General features: G+C 37.9%; 1 protein-coding gene and 1 pseudogene across 3 annotated transcripts; one reads left to right on the top strand and one right to left on the bottom strand.

The window, feature by feature from the left end:
- Positions 1-6,142: 6,142 nt before the first annotated feature.
- Positions 6,143-17,169, bottom strand: LOC121747258 (acyl-protein thioesterase 1 homolog 1-like). 3 transcript variants are annotated; one of them, XM_042141263.1, is made up of 10 exons: positions 17,037-17,169; positions 16,659-16,745; positions 16,292-16,397; positions 16,147-16,183; positions 15,957-16,026; positions 8,998-9,102; positions 7,117-7,267; positions 6,952-7,034; positions 6,482-6,575; positions 6,143-6,405 (listed from the first exon to the last, which is right to left on the bottom strand). In XM_042141263.1, the coding sequence occupies exons 2-10, from the start codon at positions 16,690-16,692 to the stop codon at positions 6,324-6,326; spliced, it is 762 nt and encodes a 253-aa protein (XP_041997197.1). In that variant the 5' UTR covers positions 16,693-16,745; positions 17,037-17,169; the 3' UTR covers positions 6,143-6,323. The 3 variants fall into 3 exon arrangements, with proteins under 3 accessions (XP_041997197.1, XP_041997200.1, XP_041997198.1); XM_042141266.1 differs by lacking the exon at positions 17,037-17,169 and adding an exon at positions 16,877-17,027; XM_042141264.1 differs by lacking the exon at positions 17,037-17,169 and adding an exon at positions 16,842-17,012.
- On the top strand, positions 11,232-11,368 carry LOC121749939 (annotated as a pseudogene).
- Positions 17,170-23,644: the final 6,475 nt, after the last annotated feature.

The following is a 23,644-nucleotide window of genomic DNA, read 5'->3' as shown; positions in this document are numbered from 1 at the left end:
TTTTGAATGGTCTGAAGAATGTGGACTATCGGAGTGTTTGTAATGCAATTGTTTTTACTGTAGAAGGAAATCATTAGAGGTTTAGTGGAAGTGGAGATTGGTGCGCGGATTTCTACTTCGGTATAAAATACTTCCTCCGTCCGCGAATACGTGTCTCATTCCTATCTGACACAGGGTTTTAAAAAATATTAAGAAAAGTAAATGGAAGAAAATTAGTTGAATATGAGTTCCACTTGTATATATTAATTTTAAATGACATGTGAGTGAAGTAAGTTAGTGGAATACGGAGTTTCTTTATTATTTATACTCCCTCTGTCGCATAATAGATGTTACACTTTCCTTTTTAGTTCGTCCCAAAAAAGATGTCACATTTCCATTTTTAGAAAAAATTCTCTCTCACATGAACATAAAAATTATATTTTCTCTCTCCATTTAACTCACAAAACAAAACCTCCTAAAATCTCGTGTCGTCCCACAAGTGTGATATCTTTTGTGGGACGGAGGGAGTAATAATTATGAACTGGGACTCCTATTCGCGGACGGACCAAAATGGAAAAAATTGGACTCCTATTCGCGAGAGCACTATTGAGCTTTCTGATCTGGAAGCTCTATTTTTCACAGCTAAATTTGTGAGAGACGCATAGGTTTTATGCGTCTCCAACCTAAATGTGTAGCGCAGACCCACGCGAAAAACACCTATTTAGGGTGACTTCGTGGCGATTTCTGCCGATTCATGATTAAGATTCATGTTTAGAATATGGGGATAAATTAGTAGATTAAGATTCATGATTTTGATGAATTCGGAGTTGAGTTAGTAGAAGAATTTAGGATTCATGTTGGATGAGTAGAATTTAGGGTTCATGTTGAATTAGTAGAACTAAGTAGATTAGGATTTATGTAGTTTGTGTAATATATTGGGTAATTAGTAATTACTTTAAATAAAGAACAATTAATTTACCATTATTTATATCGATTAAATCTATGTTTTTGAAAGAATACGGGTGGTCAACTAGATGGAAGTTCGATTTTGGAGTATGTTTATATGGCTTTCATTAAAACTGGCGTCATTCTAAACTTGTGAGTACTTTTCTTTCTTTTGTGTTGAAAATATTGTTTTTAACTGAATGAAGATTGTATTGGAGATGACTAAGGGTGCTTCACATTCTTCAATATCATTTCTTGGTTAAGGTTAGGGAAATGTTGAGCATCCACAATAGTGGACGTCGGCGTGGCGGATGTCCGTTATTGTATTAGGCGAGCGGGACAGACGAGAGAGGGGAGGACGAGCAGTCGGGCGCGAACGTCGGTGGTTAGCCGATCGCTCGTCTGCTATTGTGCGGCTTTAATCGGCGAGCCGATCGACTAACGCGTTAATTTAATTTTATTTATTTCATTTCAACTCTATATATATATGGCTCGTTGCACTTCATTTCATTGCACCACTTATTTTAACGAGTTTCTCTTCCCCCTCTCTTCATTTTTCATCTGTGGATAAAAAATGGCTCATGATGGTGATGAGGATCCGTCGCAACGAATTGACGAAGAGTTGTGGAGCCAGACATCTGCAGAGATAGATCGGTTGGTGCAACAACACTTGCGCCAACAGATGCAGCTGGCGGTCCCTCGCCCCATCCATCATCAAATTAAAGTCCCCGGGACCACGTCAGTGCCCACCAACGGTTGTTTGACGACTACTTTGCTGAGGAGCCGCGGTTTGGGGAGTCGTTTTTCCGGCGGCGTTTTAGGATGCACCGACCGCTATTTCTGCGCATCGTGTCGGCTTTAGAGGCTCGGTACATGTATTTTCGGTTCAGGGATGATATTGCGAGCGGTCGACCCAGTCATGCGCCGATACAGAACTGAACCGCCGCAATTAGGCAGTTGGCCTATGGAGGCGCGACCGACATGTTCGACGAGTACCTTCACATAGGCAAAACCACTACCCGTGAGTGTCTGCAGCATTTCTGTCGAGGCATCATCCACATATTCGGGGATACGTATATTTGAATGCCTACCCTTGACGACTGCCAAGATCAGATGGATATTTGGGTGCACGATTTTCGCGAAATGTTGGGCAACATAGATTGTATACATTGGGAGTGGAAGAACTGCCCCACCGCTTGGAAATGGATGTACACTACCGGCTTCAAAGGCGAGAATCCCACAATGATCCTCGAAGCCGTAGCTGACTACCGGCTATGGATTTGGCATGCGTATTTTGGGGTAGCCAAGTCGAACAATGACATCAACGTCCTACAGTCGTCGCCCCTTTTCAACGAGCAGTACCTTGGCGTGGGTCAGGTTCGTCGCCAACGGAAACCAGCACGACATGGACTACTATTTGGCTGATAGGATATACCCTAGGTGGCTCGTCTTTGTGAAGATGATCATATGCCCAACAGATCCAAAGAAAATTTACTTTACACAACGACAAGAGGCGGCGCGCAAGGATTTGGAACGGACATTTAGTGTGCTCCAGTCGCGATGGGCTGCGGTGAAGGTTCCAACACGTCTGTGGTATACTAACTGCATTGCTAATGTCATGTAGGCATGTATTATCATGCACAACATGATATTTGAAAATGAAGGCCCAGAACTCACTGACTGGGCCACTGAAGATGTTGCCAGACCAAGCCACGGTGTGTCCACCGGCTCTGTACGAATAGGGATACCCGGGGGGATGCTGAAAGGGTCCAAGCATTTGCTGATATGTGCCAACAAGAAACTCATATTCGACTCCAGAATGATATAATTGAAGAATTATGGGCTCATAGGATTGCACGTTGATATTGTTTGTAATTTGATTGAATGGTTGTTTATTTTATTTTTAAATTGTACTAGGTTAATTTTTTTTATTTTATGAAATTATTATTGCGCTTTTTCGTATTCGTGTCCAATTTTAATTCCGTATTTCTGAATTTATTTACTTGGCTCAGACGTTGGTTGCCTATTGCTAGCCTATTACTGGGCTGTGGCAGGAGGAGTTTTTGACTAGCCTATTGCTAGTCTATGGCTAATCCGCAATAGGATGCTCTAATGTTGCAGTACGTAGATTTCATTATTTGCCAAAATACTCATGTAGAAGGCATTATTGCATGTAGATTGTGCATTTTCCCCTTGTGAAATATATTTGGCTGTTCTAAACTTTTAATTAGTTCAAGTTTTTGTCATGAAACATTTCTTGTTTGTGGTGATTTTTGAAATCCACATCCCTTGGTCCTTGATGCTATACTAGTGTGCTCTTTAAAATGTGAAAAATGGGATGCCATGCAAAATACTCTCTCCGTCTCCAAAGAGTATGTACTTTAGGTTTGGCACGAGTTTTAATGCATTATTGGTAAAGTAAAAGAGAGATAGATAGAGAAAGTTTTTAAGTATTATTAATGGAGAATGAGTCTCATCTCATTAGAGAGAAGAGAGTTTCTAAAATTGAAAGTTCATACTCTTTGAGAACGGACGAAAAAGAAAATAGTACATATACTCTTTAGGAACGGTTAGGGCCGGAGAGAGTAGAAAATGGAAAGAAAGAAAAGAAGAGAAAACGTGTGCTCATAAATAAGTGGGTAAAAAAAAGTACAGAAATGTCCTCAATGACTTGGGACATCTCTCTCCGAAAAAATTCAAAAGCAAACATCAAAATCTAGGCATCACTCATTATATTTTTAGATTCTAAAGACAACAAATATGCAAACCTCAAAGTCCATGACTATTTAGCTAATTTACTCATAAATAAATTCATAGAACTAAATCTTTGTTTTGAAAATTTTAATTGTTTTGGACGGTTTCAAAAAAAGGTAAAATACAAGGACTCAATTTAGATCTAGATTTTATAAGGCCATCGACAATAGCGCCTAGCGCACCGCTTAGCCGAGCGCCGGCGCTAGGCGATCTATTGCAACCGCCCAGCCATTTCCGGAATTAAAAACCGCCTAGCGCTCAGCGGTTCCGTGGCGCTAGGCGGTGCGCTGGGCGATCCGCTCGGCACTATTGCAGCGTCCGGATCGCCTAGCGCACCGCCTAGCGCAATTTTTTTTTTCGAAACACTATATATACGCGCCTTGCACGTCATTTTCATTCGCACCACTTGTTTTAACGAGTACTCTCTCTATCTAAATTTCTGTACAAGATCATCACCTAGAAATGAGTAACGCCGGTGGTAGTAGTGGTGGGGATGCTGAGGAGTACGAGCGTATAATGAACGAAGCGCTATAGGCCTATACGAACCGTGAGATTGATCAATAGATGCAGAGGGCCCTGCAGCCGGCGGTACCTCGACCTCGCCCAGTGGTACACCGCCGAGCGGTGATTGATCGTGATCACGTAGCTGCACATTAGCGCCTGTACGAAGACTATTTCGCACAGGAGCCGCGGTTCAACGCCAACCTTTTCAGGCGCCGTTTTAGGATGAGCAGGTCTCTGTTTATGCGTATTGTTAACGCGTTGGAGCAACGATATCTGTATTTCCGCTTCAGGCACGATGCGTCTGGCAGACCCGGCCACACACCTATTCAAAAGTGCACTGCGGCAATCCGACAGTTGGCCTACGGAGGCGCGGCAGACATGTGGGACGAGTACCTCCACATCGGTGAGACGACTGCCCTAGAATGTATGAAGTATTTCTGTCAGGGCGTGATTGAAGTATTCAGTGATCAGTACCTTCGAAGCCCTACCCCCGAAGACTGCTGGGATCTTTTGCGGATGCACGGGGAACAGCATGGGTTCCCGGGGATGTTAGGCAGCATAGATTGTATGCATTGGGAGTGGAAGAACTGTCCTGCTTCCTGGAAGGGGTTCTACACGACTGGCTACAAGGGAAAGAATCCCGCGATGATCCTCGAGGCCGTAGCTGATTACCGGCTGTGGATTTGGCATGCGTATTTTGGGATAGCCGGTTCGAACAACGACCTCAACGTCCTCAACTCGTCGCCACTTTTCAACGAGCAGTGTCAGGGTGTCGGTCCGACCATCAGTTTTGTCGCCAACGGTAACCGGCATGATATGGGCTACTACTTGGTGGATGGGATATACCCTAGGTGGCCCGTCTTTGTGAAGACGATCCGATGCGCATCAGATGAGAGGAAGGCCTACTTTGCGACACGGCAGGAGTCGGCGCGCAAGGACGTGGAGCACGCATTTGGTGTGCTCCAGTCTCGATGGGCGGCAGTTAAGGGGCTAACGCGTTTGTGGCATGTCGACTGCATTGCTGATATAATGTACGCCTATATTATCATGCACAACATGATTGTCGAAGATGAAGGTGTACAACTGACTGATTGGGCCAACGATGATAATGAAGCCGGTCCAAGCCACGGCGTGGCCGCCCCCAACGTACGGAGTGGGGTATCTCACGATGAAGACGGCCGCCTCCAAGCACATGCCGACATGCGCCAAACAGAGGCTCATATTCGACTCCAAAAGGATTTAATTGAAGAGTTATGGGCTCGGAGGACTGCACGACAGTAGTTTTTTTTGTTAATTATGTAATTTTTTTTAATTAATGTACTTTTTAAATTTTAATAATATTATTGAATTTTCTCGTATATGTCTTGTAAATTAAATTGCGTATTTTGTGTGATTGTTAATTATTTGTTTTATATAATTTTGAGTGATGTGGCTATTGATGTGGCTGAGCTATTTATGATGTGGCTAAGCTATGACTGAGCTATTTATGATATGACAAGAGGATTTTTAGTGTTGATTATGTGGCAGGAGTAGTTTGTGACTAGGCTATTGCTATTATGGATGGCCTAACAACAACAAAGAAGACTTCAACTAATTTAGATATCTTTCTCTATCTGCCTCGGCTAATTGAATATTCGTATCTATATTTTCTTTGTTGATTTTTTTGTTATATTTTTCAATATATCCAACGGGCGAAAGAAGATTTTTTTTGGTATGCAAAAGATGTTTAGTAATCAAATCTCACCACTCTCCTTTCCCAAGTAAAAAAAATTTTAAAAAATAAATAAAATCAATCAAGCAAGCATTCAAATTGGCGGAAACGTTTCTTTCAAATTAAATTGTGATTTAAAGACTCAAATCCCCAAATAATCTCAAGTTCTCAACTTGGGATGAAAAAACTACTTAAGTTAATGTCTGTATCAACAGCATAAGCTTGTTATTCTTGACTATTCCACGCCTATTGCAATCACCAAAATAAGTTCCATAACCACAAAATAGAATTGATCTTTCACCTCTAATTTCAGTCAAACAATGTTCATCTAATCCAGCAATAACATCATGGCAAAATCACACAAGAAAGACTCCATAGATTGGAACAAATAAATATTAAAATTCACGGATGAGCCTCGAGTAATGGTGCATCATTTACCATCCAGTCCCAATTTGGATGATAGCCAAGCACAAAGCTCATCCATTTCCTCTGGAATAGTATAGTGACCAAGCCTGTAAAATACATTTTGTAACTATCAAATGAACCAATGGGACAAAAGGCTAAGTCATATAGCACAAGATTGCTTACGTAGTATAGGATTTAAAAGTGACATCTCGAAATCCAGTAGAAGTTAGCTTCTGCGTGGACTTCTCACCAAATTTATAAGCAACTACATCATCCCCTGCAATCATATTTTCCGGTATGAATAAAAAATGCACTATGTAAATTCAGTGGTGTGTACAGAAATCAAATCTGAGTAGTTCACACCAGTAAATCTGATATATCTTCATGGTCCATCAAATTCCATGTATTACATAGGACATACGCGCGCGCACACACACAAAAAGCCCTTTTCTTTCCAACCTAATCAGACTCATATTCGATTAATTGATTATTCCTAAACTGTCCTGCTGGTTGTCTCATTTAACTTTCTTTCACCTTATTTCAAAGTAAGCCATAAGATATAATTTTATCATAATATGGCACCGAAAGAAACATAAATTGACGAGACAATTTCATCCATCTCTTGAAAATCTATTATTTCTCTGGGTTCATACCTTTGCCATGACAAAGCAGAATGGGTAAGGATGCAGCACGTCCAGAAGCCTCAGCCACACCTTCTAATTTGGTACTCAGAGTCCTGGAAAAGTGTATGGTAAGATATCATTTTATAATAATATTTCACCATTTTGACAATGAAGATGATATTGTTTGGAACAAACTTTGCGCATGGAAGCCAACCGCTCAATCCAACAACAGCACTTATATTTTGGGAGAACTGGTTGCCATTCTCAAATTTCCCTCGAGCAAAACAAGTAGCACAGTATAGGGAGGTTGCCGCACCCATACTGAAGCCTCCAACACCAAGTTTTACTGTTAAAACCAATTTTGAACTAGGTGAGTTAGTTGAAAATATTTTCCAAAGAAAGAGGAGCACATCCCTTAACTTCTAACGAGAAAAACTAAATATATAAGCACACTGTGCATAAAGATACTTCCAAATAATGTATTGCAAGAAAAACGATCTCTTTCTACACAAGGGACACTTGAAATTATAATTCCTAATGGGTGGAATGAGTAAATGAAAATTCAAAGACTGCAACAGTATAGTAGCGTGCCCTCGCAATTCCATTTATGAAGATAGGGAAGCAAAAATTGGAATTCACATTTTTCCTACGATACGAGGAGTCTAATTGGATTTTAAATGCTGTAAAATCATAACCAACATAACTTATTCTACATTGGGTTATAACTGGGCAGAGACTGTGTTAGTACTCCTCGTAGAGGCAATTCTTAGATGATAAGTAAGGTAAAGGACGTTAAATAACTATATCCATAAAATAACAAATTATTAAACTTATACTTTGATAGAGGACACGTTCCATCCACATGTTCTGCAGATTTCTTTCAAGTATCTTTGATTTATTAATTAATTGTTTAGTAAGTTATTGTTGTTAGGATCTTAGAGACATGTTTATCTTTCAGAGTTTAATTCAAGTTAGGAGTCTTTATTACTTCTTAAAAATTATGAACCATTCAGAATTACATTGACATTTCATCTTATCGTTGGGCCTTTTCGAAGGACTGGTTTCTTAGTATTAGGAGGCAGCTGCTCCCCCGTTGGCTGTTCCCCTTCCAACATCAGACCCTGCCCCAACACCCTCTTCCAATATCACCCCGTCTCAACAAGAGATCTCTCTAGCGGTGCTTGTCACCATTGGTTGGAATTTCATCCCCTGTTGGAAGGAGTTCTTGTCTGTCATAAGACTACGCAGCTAACCTCCAGCTTCTCCTGGGATCATCGCACAGCTCAGCACAGATATTTACCCATGTTGCTTGAAATGATTTCAGTTCTTTGATCTTTTACATGTTCTTCCACTTGGCAAATTTCTCATGTGGGCAAGCAAATATACTACCCCCACCGGATTAGAAGGCTATCCATGTTCGGTTTCATCTCCAGCTTTGTGGACAAGGCTGTTTCGACAACGGAGTACTTGATAAAGGACATTCCATCCATATATTCTGCAGATTCCTTTCAAGTTTATCTTTTAGTTATTAATTAATTGTTCAATTATTTATTGCTGTTAGGAGTCTCAGAGATAGGTTTATCTTTTAGAGTTGAATTCAAGCTGGGAGTCTTTATTAGTTCTTATAAATAGGACCTTTTGTTCTTCAAATGAACTGTTCAGAATTTGTATTGAGACTTCAGCTTATTGTTTTGGCCTTTTCGAAGGAGTGGCCTCTTAGTATTAGGAGTGTTATCTTTTGTTTTATTTGTTTTTCTCTTTGTTCATTTTGTTTCTATCGTTCATCCCTTTCTCTCCTTTCCCATTCTTCTGTTATTTTTTTGTAGCAACTTTTATGGTTTATCATACTTCAAGGAAAGGCATACAGATGAGTTATTTTTTTGTTCAGGTACTGAGAGATGCATAATATATACCATAGTTAAATGACCCAAAAAATTATATACATGCATAACTCTATTTAAGTGCAACAATAAAAAAGTGGAGGAAATCAAGTAAATTTGCAGTTGCAGTGGGTCAAGCGTAAACATGCCCTAATCAGAAGTAAAAACATCATATCAACCTAAGTAGAAAACTCACTATCAGCAGGTTCATTAGCCAATAAGCTGGCAACATAAGTAGCTGAAGCTTCCAAACCGTGTACATCATCATTAGCATTTTCTGAAAGGTCATTCACATCAAACCCTGTAAGATGGGAACCATATATCGTATCTTTCAGCATTTAAATGAGGAAAACTCTGAAATACACTAGACTGCAAACAGAAAACTGGTAGGTAGGCACATCAAAGGAATGCATGAAATGTTCACAAAAATATGATATGGAGTTAAAGGCGGAAGTAAAACAAGAACTGGAATTCAATATAAAGAAGAACAATCCTCCAAAGAGGCCAAGATAATCCTCCGAAGAGGCCTACGGTTGATACCGTCCTAATACACTTTATTTTCCGAGATATCTAGCTCTTCTAAAGAGGAGCTATTTATAGGGATCAACCTATAGATAAACAATGAAACAAATCCTCAACATTTAAAGTAATCTTTCAACAATCTCCATAATAATGAAAATAATCTCAAGAGATAATGGAGATCATTAGCTTGATCTCTATCAAAATATGTTTTTGAAGTTGTATGTTTACGGTTTGGTAATGAGTTAGAGTAACTAGGATGTATCTGCTTGTACTAATAGTCAACTATCCACAAGCTCCAATCCATAACTGAAAAGGAGAAAAAAAGGAAACCAACAGTCGCAAGGAGACTTGAGCTTTAAAAGCCTAAAATTATGTGATGGCAGTCTGGTTGCTCACAAGCCCATATATATATTCATTTTAAGGTATCATTCAACAACTGAATATTAATAGTTTTCCACTTTATAGTGTCCGTCATCCCTATAGATAATGTTTTTCTACTTTAATAGTCTCCGGCATCCCTATAGAAGATAACTCCAAGCCATATGCAAAATTCTAATGCAGGGAATGGCAGTATGCCAGTATCATTATCTAAAATAGCAACAGAGACAAACAATACACCTTTTAAGGTTCCTAGAAGGGTGGATAATAAGTCAACCCTTTTGTTTGGATTGACAACTTCGCATGGAGGATAGGCACCTTCCACAGAGTCCTTGATTCTTACAAGGACTGCCAACCACTTACCTATGATCTAGAGAGGCTAGTATAAAACCTTGAAATGGTGACCATAAACAAGTAATATGCCTTTGGCAGAGAGCCTATGGCTACAGCTTCTGACCCTGCATATGATCCTTAGAATTACTCCCTCTGTCCCACAATAATTGTCACTCTTTTCCATTTCGGTCCGTCCCACAATAATTGTCACACTTCATTTTTACCATAAATGGCAAGTAGGTCTCACATTCCACTAACACACTTCACTCACATTTTATTATAAAACCAATATAAAAAAAGTGGGTCTCACATTCCACTAACTTTTCCAACCAACTTTTCTTTACATTTCTTAAAATCCATGCCCACAATAAAAGTGACAATTATTGTGGGACGGAGGGAGTATAATTTATAATGTCTTGACCTTTGATCTTCCAGTTGCCAAATTTACATTAAGCCTAATACCTAACTCAATGTTATGATGAGATATATAAACTTGGACCTCTCTGATAGAGTTAGGATTAAAGAAGATAATACAAATATGCAACGTGGCGACGTTGCATAGCCTCTGTGAAGAGATCCCAACAGAATTGGGAATCTCTTGTGGTCCTTCATGGATGATTAGCATTGCTGTCACTTTCTAGATCCTTCTTTCGTCTTGTATAAATTCTAATGTATCGTTTCCTAACCTGGCTTTATAATCAGTCAACCTTCACCCCAAATCCACCCTCTTTTTCCCCATCTCCTTATCCCACCATCAACTACAACCATCCTCTCAGAATCAAGCTGACAAATTCAAATTTTCTGATCTGGCAGCAACAGATCCTTGCTATTGTGGAAGGTCATGGTCTTCAAGGTTTTCTCACTGGTGAAGAAGAAACACCTCAACGATTGATCACAGATTCAGAATCTGGATCTGAAATTATAAATCCAAAATTCTCAGCATGGCGTCGGCAGGATCAACTTCTCTCGGCCTGGATTCAATCATCTCTGTCAGAAAGTATCATGGCTCTAGTCGTTGGGCTCAAGTCAGCCAAAGATGTCTGGAAGACGCTCGAAAAGAGTTTTGCAAGCCAATCTAAAGCCAAGATTATGCAGTATAGAATGTGCCTGCATTCGACGAAGAAAGAATCGATGCCCATGGTCGACTACCTCAACAAAATCAAAGCTTGTTGTGATTTTCTCAATGTTGTAGGATGCAAAATCACTGAGGAAGATCATATCCTTTATATCCTCACTGGTCTTGGTCAGGATTAATCCTGTCATTGTAACAATTTCCTCAAAAACTGATGCGAACTCTATTGAAGACACTCCTGCTCTGCTGTTGAGTTTTGAATAGGCTAGAAGAATCTGAAATGCCTGCTGCAGGGAGCCTTGAGGGATCTCAGCCATCCCTGAATCTTGCCCATACCTCCAATCAAAGGGACAAATCCACCTTTCAACAAAGTCAGCAGAATCCGGGAAGAAGTGATGGTGGCAGAGGTGGTTTCCGAGGTGGTAGAAGAGGTCGTGGTGGAAGGAGTTACTTCTCTAATCGCCTCTCTTGTCAACTTTGTCACAAACCTAGCCACATGGCCGAGAAATGCTGGTATAGGTTCGACCAAAATTTCACCACACCTCAACAATCCCAGACTCCAACACAATATCATCAATCTTTTGCTCCTTCTCACTTTAATTACAACTCCAACCCAGCTGCCCATCTAGCTCAAATTTGTGGCCCTCCCACCTATTTCCCTCCATCTGATTTCAGTCTGGATTCTCAATCAACCTCTTCATGGTACCCAGACTCAGGGGCAACCAACCACGTTTTTCATGATCTCTCTAACTTGCACTCAAGCTCAGAATACCATGGTGGTAAGCAACTTCATCTTGGTAATGGCTCCAAAGTTAATATTACTCACATTGGTCATACTGTTCTTAATTCCTCCCAGTCTACCTCTCTGTCTGGACCTCTCATTCTTAAAGATCTATTACATGTTCCTTCCATCACTAAAAATCTTCTTTCCGTATCTCAGTTTGCTAAGGATAATGGAGTATTTTTTGAATTTCACCCATCGTCTTGTTTTATGAAGGATCTGTCCACCAACCAAGTCATCCTCGAGGGTTCCCTTGACCAAGGACTCAACCGCTTCTGCCTTCACAAACCACCCAAGCATCTCAACTCCCTCTCAAAGCCTGTTGTGTTTCCTGCTTTCAATAATCACTCTAGTGGCTTACCCACTGTGTGTTCTGCTACAGTTTCCTCTATTTCCAAGTCTGTTACTAGTTTAGAGTTATGGCATAGAAGGCTAGGCCATTGTGCTTATGATGTTGTGAAAAAGACACTCCAAACTGTAACATCTCTTTTCAAGTAATGAATTCAAGTCTTCTATGTCATCCTTGTTGCATTGCTAAATCACAGACTTCCTTACACTTCATCCTCCTCCACATGCACCGCACCCCTCTCTATTGTTCACAGTGACCTCTAGGGTCTCCCACCAAATCAAGAAATGGTTTCTCCTACTATGTGACTTTTATTGATGAGTACAGCAGATTCACTTGGTTATATTTACTGAAGTCAAAGGCTGAGCTAAAGTACATTTTCCCTCAATTCAAAGCTATGGCTGAAAAACAATTATCGCGGCCAATTAAGGTTCTGCAATCGGATTGGGGTGGGGAGTTTCAGTCACTTACTGGTTTTCTTAAGGAGCATGGTATTCATCATCAAATATCATGTCCCTACACACCTCAACAGAACGGTCTCGCTGAGAGGAAGCACAGGCACATTATTGAAATGGAACTTGCTATGCTCGGTCAAGCAGCTCTTCCTTCACACTTTTGGGACGATGCTTTTGTCACTGTGTTTCTCATCAACCGGATACCCTCTTAAGGTACTGCAATTTGTTTCTCCCTATCAGAAACTTTTTAATGTAAAACCAGATTATCACATTCTATAAGTCTTTGGATGTCTTTGTTACCCATTCCTTAAACCTTACAATAAGCACAAGTTGCAATACAGATCTGATTCTGCAACTTTTTTGGGATATAGCAGCTCACATAAAGGCTACAAAGCATTATTGCCCAGTGGAAAAGTTGTTGTTACAAGAGATATTAACTTTGATGAGCTGCAATTCCCTCAGAGAACTCATTCATCTCCTCCCATCACTGATAATCACTCTTTTTCACTATCCTCCTTCCCCTTTAGTCACTCTTTCTCCACACTCTACCTACCTCTCCAGCTGCTAGCTTTCCACATCAAAATCCTCCCACACCTCAAACTTCAGCTCAAAATTCATCTAACTGTCATACACTCTCAGCTCAAAACTCATCTCCTGATAATCCTCCCACTCAAATCCCCCTCACTGTCAGCAATCACCCACAACCTGTTCTCATTCCTCCCCAAACTGCTCTCATCCCTGATCCTCCTACTCCTCCTACTGAGCATCATGATCACCATTCTGATCTATCCTCCACTCACATACCTTCCAGTGATTCCCCCTCAGCTCAAGGCACATCTTCCACTCGTCCAATGATTACCAGGGCAAAGGCTGGCGTCTTCAAGCCCAAGCTGCTGATTGTTGTCCTATATTGCTTTACTCATACCCGTTTGGAAGCAAGCAATGCTAGATGAATTTCTAGCTTTGCTTAAAAATCATACATGGACTTTGACTGAGCTGCCACCCGGCAAAAATCTCATTGGATGCACATGGATTTTCAGAATCAATAGGTTTTCTGATGGCATTATAGTTCGGCACAAGGCTCGATTGGTTGCTCAAGGATTTTGAATACTTTGAGACATTCAGCCTCGTCGTCAAGCCAAACACCATCAGAATTATCTTAAGCTTGGCCACTTCTGTCAATTGGAGCGTCACACACCTTGATGTAAAAATGCTTTTCTTCATGGTGATCTTGAGCAAGAAATTTACATGAAGCAGCCTTCGGGATTCGAACAAGGCTCTCCCAACCTTGTTTGCAAATTAAACAAGTCACTCTATGGTTTGAAACAAGCTTCAAGAGCTTGGTTTTTCACAGTACACTCGGTTCTAATCTCTCTTGGCTTTTCACAATCTGCCTCCTTTCACAGGTCTTCAAATGGCAAAGTGATCTACCTTTTAATCTATGTTGATGATATATTAATCACTGGCAATTCTCCTTCATGCATACAAGATGTCATTGACAAAATGAGCTCTCATTTTTCTTTGAAGAATCTAGGCGAGGGGCAGACGTTCTTGGGAATTGAAGTGAGCAAAACTGATCAGGGGATTCACCTGAATCAGACAACATATATAAAAGAGCTCTTGTCCAAACTCAGCATGCAAGATGCCAAAGGAATATCCACTCCCATGATTTCCTCTCATCTCAGCAAGTCAGATGGCAATCCCATTCCCGACAGGAAACTCTACAGAATCACTCTACAGAATCACAGTAGGCACCCTGCAATATGTCACAATTTCTCGTCCTGAAATAAGTTATTCTGTCAACAAAGTGAGCCAATACATGGCCTCTCCTCTTGACACTCATTGGAAGGCTGTGAAACGCATTCTCCACTATCTGGCTAGCACAATTGACTTCGGTCTTCACATTCGTCGCTCGAATAACATGGTCAGTGCCTTTTGTGACTCAAATTGGGCCTCAGATCTTGATGACAGGAAGTCAGTCACTGGATATTGCACTTTTCTTAGGTCTAATATTATTTCTTGGTGCTCAAAGAAACAATCTGTCATATCTCGCTTGAGCATTGAAGCTGAATATCGCAGCCTTGCTCACGCTGCACCGGAGGTCACTTGGATCATGTCTCTACTTTCTGAAATTAACATGTTGCCACCCAAACCACCCACCATTTGGGTTGACAATTTGAGTGCTATTTCCTTGGCATCCAATCCCGTCCTTCATGCACGCACCAAACACATCAAATTGGATGTGCATTTCGTCCGAGACAAGGTCCCAGCTAAGCAACTAGACCTACGTCATGTTCCTTCAATCGACCAAGTGGCGGACATACTCACAAAGCCTCTCAGTCTCCAATTCTTCGCTAGATTACGAAACAAACTCGGCATTTATTCGCTATCTACGCTCGAATTGCGGGGGCGTGATAGAGTTAATATTAAAGAAGATAATACAAATATGCAACGTGGCGACGTTGCATAGCCTCTGTGAAGAGATCCCAACAGAATTGGGAATCTCTTGTGGTCCTTCATGGACGATTAGCATTGCTGTCAGTTTCTAGATCCTTCTTTCATCTTGTATAAATTCCTAATGTATTATTGAACAAATGAGCAATGAAATATCTCTTCTGATAATATTTGTCTCTTTCTCTGCTTCCATTTATGGAGTATCTCTAAAGCTTTCACTCTCAACTTCAGTTGTTGTGTCTTTCTTATCAAAGACTACTTCCAATTGGACAGTGAGATTATTTTTTAGCACATTAAATATATGTAATCTAAATAAGTACAAGAATTCTCTGTGTACTGCTGAACGTTTCTTATAATAGTTTTAACACATGTGACTTGTGGAGTTCATTGTTTTATTTTCTGAGCCTAGATTTTAGCAGGAGTCCTTAGTAGTCAAGATCAGGCAATATAACAGTGCCAACCATTTTCCCTTCAAGTAAATTAGAGAGGTTATCTGACTTATCTCTATCATTTCTAGAAACAGCCCAAACCGTCTGCAGAATGGTACATAGCATCTAAAATAGTATTTAGTTAAGAAACAGCATTTGGTGCTATAACTTTATCATAAAACTCATCCTGTGCTATAACTTTATTGCATTTGGTGCCCAATCTCTCATACTTAATCATGAATCAAAACTATACTCGTATTAAATTCGGTCCATGAAATCATATCAAGCCTGTTCAAAATTTTAGGTTAACTGAAACTCATGCCCAAAGCGCTTTTGACAATTTGTGAAGGGGTGAAGTAGGCTATGACAGTTTATCACAAACTTACAAGCAGTTGATGGAAAGCCTCCAAATAAAGTTACTGCTCGCTGAGGAGCAGTTGGGCAGATCCACTTTATCTGCATATTGTTGCTAACTTTGTTAGATAAAATTATCCCACCAAACACATTATATTTGACCGACATTATAACACAAAAGTTTTTAAGAACTTTTTTGTGCTATGTAATACCCATCCTTACATTTGGAAGTGGAAGGGCTTCCAAGAGAGTAGACCAGCTGCAAGAGACATCAAACCAAAGAGGATTATATCAGAAACATGTATAACTCTAAAACAATCCTAAAACCATATTCAGTTATCAGCTGAGAGAAGCAGCCACTGATTACCTATTGCCGTTGTCACCAAGTCCATGTAGCCACACTATGGTCGCTTGGTGTTTACCTTTGGGCCTGACCACATACGTCCGTCCAAAGTCAAAAGTTCTCCCAGCAGCTGCAATAGATTTATGTCATACAAAAGATAGTTGAACTGTTGAGATCAATTTAAATTTTAATAACAGCATCATATCCTTTGTAAAAAAGAGCCAAAAAATCAAAGATCAAAGCTGGAGGGTAAGAGGTTTCGAGAAAAATGTGGAGCTTGATTAAATAAAATTTGGCAATGACAATTAGGGTAAGGCAAGTAACAAAAATGTTGTTTGTTTATCATTTTTCCTTTTCAGCAGATGACTGGAAGAAATAAACCAAGACTAACCAGAAGCGGCAGCGGAAGGGCCAGTGAAACTCATGTTCCTCCCGATAAATGAATAAAGCAGCTTACTGCTGCGAGAGAGAATCGCACCTGCAAACAAAATGCGGCAGCTTTACACATACATTTCCTCGCTAAAATAGCGAATTACTCGAAAATGTATTACTCAAAATTTCCTCTGTAACCAACCAATTGGAGAATGAAATAGGGGATATGAGCCCTACATTTCACAATCACGGATGCTAAAATTCTTACGCGGAGAATAATTACAGAAAAACGCACAATATGTGATAGACCGATACGAGAAATTGCAGAAGAGAAGCAGTGGAGAGAGATTGTGATTTGTAGAGAAGAAGATTGATTGGGGATAAATTGATCGAATACCTGAAGAGCTCGTGATTCTGAGAGTAGTTGCTGCTCTGTAAATTGTCAACAACTAAATCACATAACCCAACATAGGTTTCAAGAGCATCAGCAATGGTGCGGAATTCCCGGCGGAATTCTCCGAGAAATTCCCAAAAACACTTCCTGCCACGTCATACGGACTTCCCACTATCCTGTCATGTCATAAGGACTTCCTACTGCATAGTGGCGGACTTCCCACAATTAAAAAAATTACAAATTCACAAATTAAATAATTTCCGGAATTAAATAATTTACGAAATTAAATTTTGACACAAATAGGGACAAAATTCCATTAAATAAAAAATAAGTGGTGTGAATGAAATGCAGTTCAACGAGCCGTATATATAGAAATTTAAAAAAAATAATGCAATAAATGGGAATTCCGTGCGGATGTCCGTAGGAGTCAATGCAATGGAGGATGTCTGCACGCCTGTCGTGACGGAATTCCGCGTAACGCCGCGGAACTGCGGTGTCCTCAGCGGAATTCCGTATCCGTGCATACCATGCACAATGGCGGACGTCCGCCGCGGAATTCCGGCACGCCGGTCGGAATTCCGCCGGGACGGGCGCCATTGTTGATGCTCTTAAGTGACTAATTACTAGAGTGAGACTCCCTCACTCCTAAAAAAAAGACTAATTTAAATATGAAAATTTTTTTAACTAATTACACACTACTAATAATATAAATCCCAAAATCTTTTTTAACTAATTACACACTACTAATAATATAAATCCCAAAATCTACTAATATTATTTCAATTAAGTTTTCTCTCTCTTTCTTTTATTCATCTATTAATAAGTTGGGAATTATTTTGTAGCGGAAATTGGACTACTTAACTCAATATTGGGCATGGCTACGTTTCCAAAAAATATAAATTTTTGAAACGGCAGTTGTTTTCATACAAAATTAGTGAAGATAAAAATAGAAAGAAAAATGTGTGAGTGGTAGACGGATCCCATCAAATTAGAGAGAAAGAAATTTCCTTAAATAGAAAGTTTCTAGTTTTAAGGCTCGGATAAAAAAAAGAGTTTTTATTTTTAAGAGACGGGGGAGTATAGCACAAGCACTTTTTATATTTTTATATTTGTATTAATCAATTAAACTATACTATCCAAATAAAATAAATTAAAGGCAAGAATAAAACAGAGTACTACTTAATTTTAAACATACTTCTCGAGATACCTCCGGTACTTTAAGGGTACTCTGATGCGAACTGGATATCCAATATCAAAGATTCACTTTCGACAAGTTGGTATTTTTTTCGCTATTGGGGTGGAATTGTCTCGTGGAGATCCATAAAATAGACATGTATACCCCGAACAACCAAGGAATCGTAATTCATAACTTTATATAAAGCAGGTATAGAAGCCGAATAACCTAAAAACTTTTTTAGAAGATATTCCATGTTGGTAAGCTTTTCAATACTCCCTTCGTCCCAAAAAATAGACAACATTTGAAACGACACAGGTTTTATTACACAATTAGTAAAGTAAGAGAGAGAGAGATAGGAGGGAAAAGTGATTGGAGTATTGTTAGTGGTATCTTTTTATAAAGAAAAAAGTTCCCTTAAATAGAATTAGTTTATTTTTAAGTGATATAACAAAATGGCAAATTTGGTCTATTTTTAAGGAACAGAAAGAGTATAATAATTGATAATAAATTAGATACTTCAAATTCACTAAAAAATATATTTAAATTTATAAACATGCTTTTAAAATTTCTCGAAATATGTTTATGTTTTATTTTATTTATATATGTCATAATTATATATTTTACATCCTATAAATATAACTAATTTTCATCATTATGTATTAAATTGATCATGTGTTAATATTATTGGCAGTAACCCGATGGGCTAGCCCGATGGGCTAGCCCGAAACCCAAACCTTTAGGATCAGGATTGAACTTTTATAACCCGATAAAAATCGCAACCGATTAGTTGGGTTGCGGATCAATCGAGTGCGAGCTACTCCCTCCGTCCGCGAATAGGAGTTCCGTTTTTATTCATTTTAGTCCGTTCGCAAATAGAAGTTTCGGTTCACTTTTACCAAAAATTGTAATAGGGTAAACCTTCCACTAATCCATTTCACTCACATTTCACTTAAAAGAATATATACAAGTGAGACCCCTATTGCACTAATTTTTTTTCACTCACTTTTCTTAACATTTCTTAAAATCCGTGCCGCTAATAAAATGAGACTCCTAATAGCGAACATATGGAGTATTTTATAATTACAAAATCTTCTTTATTGCAGACACGGTTGTTGAATAATTATGTGTGAATGTAAGACTATTCACATCACTGTTTGAGTATTGAACGAGCATCAACTATATTCTAGAACGACCACTTTTTTGTAAAATATTATATACACATAGACAGACCATATTTATAAAATTGATTATTTGTTCATTTGGCTACAATATGATTTCAACGATTATCATTTCTAGAACGATTCCTTCGTCGGACGCTTGTTTAACCAAACCCAAAAATGAAGAAATAATGGAAGTTTATATATAGCGACAGGGCGGATTTATGTGTATTCATTTTGATTACTATTCATTCCTCTTTCGTAGATATCACAATTTGCTTTTTATTTTATTTCACAAGTTTAGTTTATTTTTTTGAGAAAAATTATTTCTCTTATTAATATAACTATATTATTGTCTATCTTCACTTAACGCATTATACAACATCTCATATAAAATAATGTATTATACCTAAATGTGACATCTATTATAAAATGGAGTGAATATTTATTTGTAAAAATGTGGAGCTCCGTAGTTGACTGTTGCATGATAGAATAGACGTTTCTTATATTCGGTAGTTTTTTTTTTGTTTTCCGACTCTACCTGCGTTAATTACCAAAAAAAGGCGTTGAAGCTTCAGTCGATTAGATTATAAAATGGGGTTATTAAAATCTTAATATCAAATTATAAATAACCAATTTCGAGATAATTTTTAACAGAATATATAAATTAAGATAATTTTATATAAAAGTCTCTTTCATATTAATATATAAAAATATATTAACACTTTTTATTTGACACAAAACAAAATTATCTAAATTTCATGTCTATCACCTAAATGTGATATCTCCTTTGAGATGGAAGGAGTAGTTAGGAAGGAGTAGTTAGGAAGGAGTATTCGCATATAGTCTTTGCTTACTGTGGTACCTTGAAGCTGAAAGTTTGAATTAATGAAAGTATGCGTGTGAAATTAATTAAAGGAAAAAGTAATAATGGTATTTTCAATGAATACTACTATCAATGATCTTCATAAATTGTCTTATTTTACTGTTTTTTTTCGATTTTTATATTTAATACTCCTTCCGTTTTTTAAAAATAGCAACTATTTCCATTTTGGGTTGTTCTTTAAAAATAGAAACTTTAGAATCTTTCTATTTTAGGACATGGATCCCACTATCCACAAACTCTACTTTCACTACTTTTTCTCTTACTCTCTCTTACTCCCTCGTCCATGAAATATTGTATAAGTTTGACTCGGCACAAGTTTTAAGAAATGTGAAAAAACTGAGTTGAAAAAGTTAATGGAATGAGGGTCTCATATTTATATATTAGTTTTATAATTGAATGTGAGTGGAAAGAGTTGGTGGAAAGTGGAGACCATTTACCAAAAATAGGAAAAAAGCAAAGTGGACAATTTTTCACGGACGGACCAAAATGGCAACTCTGGACAATATTTCACGGACGGAGGGAGAACCTTACTCATTTTTCTTTTCCTCTCTTACTTTACCAATTCTTATCACTTACTTTACCAATTGTGCATTAAAACTCGTGTCGTTTCAAATATTTCTATTTTTTTAATACGGAGGGAGTATATTTAGTAAGTAGCCTCATATTCGACTACCTACTATTCAACTCACAGTTATTATAAAAATTATTCCCTCCGTCCTACAGTAAGAGTCCTATTTCCATTTCGGTCTGTCCCACAATAAGAATCATATTTCACTTTTACTATAAATAGTAAGTATGCCCCACATTCCATCAACTTATTTCACTCACATTTTGTTATAAAACTAGTACTATAATATTCCAGTAACTTATTCAACTCACTTTTCTTTACAATTCTTAAAACTCGAACCATAAAGGGAGTAATATATAAAAATAGAACTCATATTTTATTAACTTTTTTCCTCTCACATTTTTCTCAACAAAGTGTAATTTTTTAACACGCGTCGATAATAAATGACATAAGTAATAGAACCGGATGGAGTATAAAATTATCCTTTATTTACATCTATTGGAGTAAAATTTTAATAGGAATAATTGATTCTTATAAAGAGGTGTTGATTGAAAATATAGAACTTTAGACAAATTCTGAATTTTACCATAAATTTCAAAAGTGGCGTGCATAATAATAACTTTTTTGGGTTTTGGATAAATCCTACAACAAGTCTTTTAAATCATGGTTAAAATATGTGTGGCAATAAAATAACCTTATAAGTTAAGGAGCATTGAGTTATACTTCTTTCATTCTTTCGTCCTCACAGAATATGCACTTTGGATTCTGCACGGATTCTAATACAAAATTAGTAAAGTAAGAGAAAGGTAGAGAGAAAAAGTAATTAAAGTATTGTTAGTTGAGAATGAGTCTCATCTCATTATAAAGAAAAAAATTTCCAAAATTAGAAAGTTCATATTCTTATGGGACGGACTAAAAAGGAAATAATACATATTCTTGTGGGACGGAGGGAGTACAATACTTGTTCTTGCCAATTTTTTGTTAACTCAACAAAAACCAACAAAAAATAAAACAATGAAAATAGTGACAAAGAAGAAGAGGTTGGAGTTATTATGATATACTCTCTCTGTCCGCTATTTAAAGACACATTCTGATTTAGTACGAATTATAAGAAATTGATTGACTATATAAAAAATTTGAGTGAAAAAGATAGTGGAACAATAATTTTGTAGATGTGAGTGTAACGGATAAGCGGAGTATGAGATTCAATTAACTACAAATGAAAGTAAATGTGTCTTTAAATGGTGGACAACCCAACATGATAAATGGGTCGGTTTTTTTTTTCAATCCCTACTAATTCTGTATTATAAATGGGTCAGGTTTTGGCAGATAGAGAGAGAAGATTAATGTTTGAAACCTTAGTACCTTCCTCATTGCAATGAAGACAACCCAAATATTACTTTCACCAAACAACAACCTAAATGGCTCCACTAAACTAGCACCACAAAACTAGAAAGGCATACAATACCATATCTTAGCTCGGCAAAAAAACAAATGTAACCACAAGTAGTTTTGATAGTTCTTCAATATAGAAGAAAGAAATTACTCAAAATGAGTTTGAAAATTATTCACAAACGTCTTGAATCTGATGTGAATGAAATCGTGGTGTGATATTTATACTATGGTGAAAAAAAAGGTAACCAAATAAGCCAAAAATCATCCAAAACTACATGTCTGTTCTAGTTAGCGAGTCGTTGGTTCGACAAGGGCCAAAGCCGGTGACCCGTTAGCAGCTATCTAGAATGCTCACGCATCTCAACGAGTCACTAGGTTAGGTAGTTTATATGGAGAAGTCGGCGATTCGCTAGGGACTCTGAAATGGCTCGCCGATGTCAACGAGTCATTGGGTTCAGTAGTATGGAGAAGTCTGATGATAATTTAAGCATAGCATCCCAGTGTATTTGTGAAACCTTGCCAAAATTGAGGAATGTTATGTGAAAAACAAAAAAGGCTAAAGCAAACACTCTTTCAGCAATCTAATCTCAGTAAAGTATAAAGGGTAACATAGGAGAGTACATTATACAAATGGCTTATGTTGATTTAAGGTTAAAGGCACTTAAACTTGAAGTCTTGAACACTTACTTTTGTGCTTTTGATGTTGCTCTCTCTTCCTACACAATTCAATCAATTTAAGGTCGGTTATAACTGCCAAAATGATTAATGGACTCTAATTGAGCTCATTTCATAGTGTACAAGAAGAAGAAATGTTGAAGTTTGTAAAAATAGAGGTTACACATCTGGCTAGTACCTCAAGTGATAAAAGAAACGACATTATATAAAAGAAAACCTGTTGAAAATGTTGCTATGGATAAGGGTTAATCGAAAAATAAATAAATAAGGATAATGATAGTGGTTTCCGTTATAGTAAACCTGGACAACAAAAGAATTATACCAAATATCAAGCGTGACGTGCAAAGAAATGTACAATTCTTGCTTTGGTATGTTCTGAGGTTAATTTAGCTTTAGTCACTAATGATATTTAGTGGATAGATTCAGGTGCTACTACTCACATAAAATAGATAAAAAAAACAAAGTAACATGCATAAATTAAATTCCTAACCCTTCATCAAATACTATTTTTTATGTCAAATATAAAATTTACATATTAATTACTCTATCCGTCCCATTACATGTGACACATTTTTTTGGACACAAGTTTTTAGGTAGTGGTGTTTAATGGTTAAATGAAGAGAGAATAAAGTAGAAGTGAAAATAAATTAGAAATAAATAGGAGTAAAGATAAAATAAAAGAGAGATAGAGTGTTGCTTTTGTCATAAAATGAAATGTGTCACATATAATGGGACGACACAAAAAGGAATACG

This window comes from Salvia splendens, chromosome 9 (assembly GCF_004379255.2).
Source record: "Salvia splendens isolate huo1 chromosome 9, SspV2, whole genome shotgun sequence".
NCBI lineage: Eukaryota > Viridiplantae > Streptophyta > Magnoliopsida > Lamiales > Lamiaceae > Salvia > Salvia splendens.
This window is presented reverse-complemented; position numbering and strand designations above follow the sequence as displayed.